This window comes from Gekko japonicus, unplaced genomic scaffold (assembly GCF_001447785.1).
Source record: "Gekko japonicus isolate JY-2015 unplaced genomic scaffold, Gekko_japonicus_V1.1 scaffold1389, whole genome shotgun sequence".
Taxonomy (NCBI): domain Eukaryota; kingdom Metazoa; phylum Chordata; class Lepidosauria; order Squamata; family Gekkonidae; genus Gekko; species Gekko japonicus.
Window position 1 is genome coordinate 485,173 of NW_015176492.1, and position 2,529 is coordinate 487,701.

General features: G+C 47.4%; 1 protein-coding gene across 1 annotated transcript in view; it reads left to right on the top strand.

The window, feature by feature from the left end:
- Positions 1-2,529, top strand: part of RELB (v-rel avian reticuloendotheliosis viral oncogene homolog B) — a 41,742-nt gene that overhangs the window by 16,996 nt on the left and 22,217 nt on the right. Inside the window, exon 5 of the mRNA XM_015427254.1 lies at positions 1,669-1,676. Within this exon, the coding sequence (XP_015282740.1) occupies positions 1,669-1,676 (8 nt within the window). The remainder of the gene's footprint in view (positions 1-1,668; positions 1,677-2,529) is intronic.

Here is a 2,529-nt window from a genome sequence, read left to right on the forward strand (position 1 = left end):
CACACTGACTGCCCATATTTAGTTTACAGCCCACCCTTACCCCAAGATCTCTTTCCCATACACTACTCCCCAGAAACGTACCCCCCATCCAGTATTTGTGCTTGACATTTTTGTGGCCCAGATGTAATACTGTGCATTTATCTTTGTTGAATTGCATCCTGTTGGCAACGGCCCACTTCTTCAGAATATTCAGGTCTTGTTGAATTTTAACTCTATCTTCTTGGGTGTTTACTCCTCCTCCCAATTAAGAAGGTATTACAGAGACAGCAAAATAAGGTTAGTCCAGGGCTCTTTTTGTAGAAAAAGCCCAGCAGGAACTCATTAGCATAATAAGCCACACCCAACAGCAGGAACTCATTAGCATATTGGGCCACACCCCTGACAGCCAATATTCCCTCTAAGCTGTGGAGTCCCGTGAGCAAAAATTCTCCTTTGTGAGCTACTGGCATTAAAGTTGTGAGCGAGTGATTTGGCTGCTGCATAAATTAATTTGCTCTGGAGCCCTCCTCCCTGAGCTAAGACAAAAATGTGTGAGCAGGAGGCTAAAGAACTATGAGCTAGCTCACACTAACTCAGCTTAGAGGGAACATTGAGCACAGCTTATTAGCACATTAGGCCACACCCACATGTTACCAGAACTGTGGTCATTACCTTGTTTGTTGTCAAAACCCAGGGCCTTTTTTTGTAGCAGGGACTCCTTTGCATGTTAGGCCACACACCCCTAATGTAGCCAATCCTAATGAGTTTCTGCTATTCGGTGTGGCCTATTATGCTAATAAGTTCCTGCTGGGCGTGGCCAACCTGGGAGCCAGCCGGAATTCTGTTCCTGTGCGTTCCTGCCCAAAAATAGCCCTGAGGTTAATCATTCGGAGAGCTTGTGTCTATCTTTGACCACTTCAGCCAAGAATTTAGCAACCAGAGCTGTGATGTCTGGGTTTGCGTCATTTAATAAACGTATTATTCCATCGCTAATACAATGTTTAGGGTATAGTGGAGAGGAAAGGAGTTTCTTATGTGGACCTGCGTGCAATTGGTAGTCCAAGATGATGGGACGGATTGAATCTATTAATTTTAAAGGACAGATACATGTCCTTTCATGGAACGGGACCTTGTTATACCAACCAGTTTAATATTTTTGAAGGAAAAATATTTAGTTGTGCTAATGTAAAAGCTCTACGACGAGAAGGGTGATCTGGGTTGTAAAGGTAACTGGCCATTTTCCCTTGCTGAATAGAAATGTTTAGTTTGGCCTGAGAAGAAAAATAATGCTGCAAAGGATTTAATTTATGAAATTCTAGGTCCAAAAGCCTCTGCTTAATGGTTCGAAAGGTAGCAGATTTGTTAAAGGGGAGAAAAAAATCAATTAAAAAGCCGATAGTTGAGAGCTAGGTAATGCTATGTGAATTGGATAAACAGCTGGAGCAGAGGTCCATCAGTGGCTATTAGCCACAAGGTATAGATAGGAACTGTCAGACTGGGGCAAGTGATGCTCTGTATTCTTGGTGTTTTGGGGGGGCAACAGTGGGAGGGTTTCTAGTGTCCTGGCCCCACTGCTGAACCTCCTGATGGCCCCTGGTATGACAGAATGTTGGACTGGATGGGCCACTGGCCTGATCCAACATTGGCTTCTCTTATGTTCTTAATCACTTTTTAACCCCGATTGAACAGAGGAAGGGGTGAGGGGCCAACATGTGTCGTTTGTCCAACTTTCCTTTTATTTTGGTATTTTGTGTGTGTGTGCGCGCACCTGGAAGTCATGGCGACTTCTCATGACTGACCCCTACTGGGGGCCTGGAGGATATTCAGAGAGGTGCCTGAATAAAGCCTGCCCCCGCCCTCCCGCCTCTGGTATTCCGAGGAGGTCTCCCATCCAAGTACTTGCCAGAATTGACCCTGCTTCGCTTCCGAGATCTGACGAGATCGGGCTTGCCTGGACTATCCAGGTCAGGGCTTGTGTGTCCAACTTTCCTTGCATGCTGGACGGGGTGCAGTCACTCTCTTGCGCATGGTAGGCCCCCTTGGCTGCCTGGGCGAGTGCCCCTGCTGCCCGCAGAATAAAGCTGTCCCAGTTAAACCGACGGACAGGAGTGTGAGCTGAATGGGCTGCTGTCTGTTACAAACTGAACCAATCTGGATAGATGGCTCTTGCTTTTGCACTCTAAGCCCCGCCTTCCTCGATGGTGGGCGGAGCTCCCCTCACAATTTGGGATATAGGCGATTCCTCCCTTCTCTTCCTTTTTGCCCCGGCTTCTCCAGTGTGATTTCCCTGGCTTCCAGAGCCAGTTTGGTGTAGTGGTTAAGAGCGCAGACTCTAATTTGGGATAACCGGGTTTGATTCCCCACTCCTCCACTTGCACCTGCTGATGTGACCTTGGGTCAGTCTCAAGCTCTGGCACAGCTATCCTTGAAAAAGAGCAGTTTGTGTCAGAGTTCTCTCAGCCCCACCCACCTCACAGGGTGTCTGTTGTGGGGAGTTTGTAAGCCGCTCTGAGACTCCAAGTGAAGGGTGGGGTATAAATCCAATCTCTT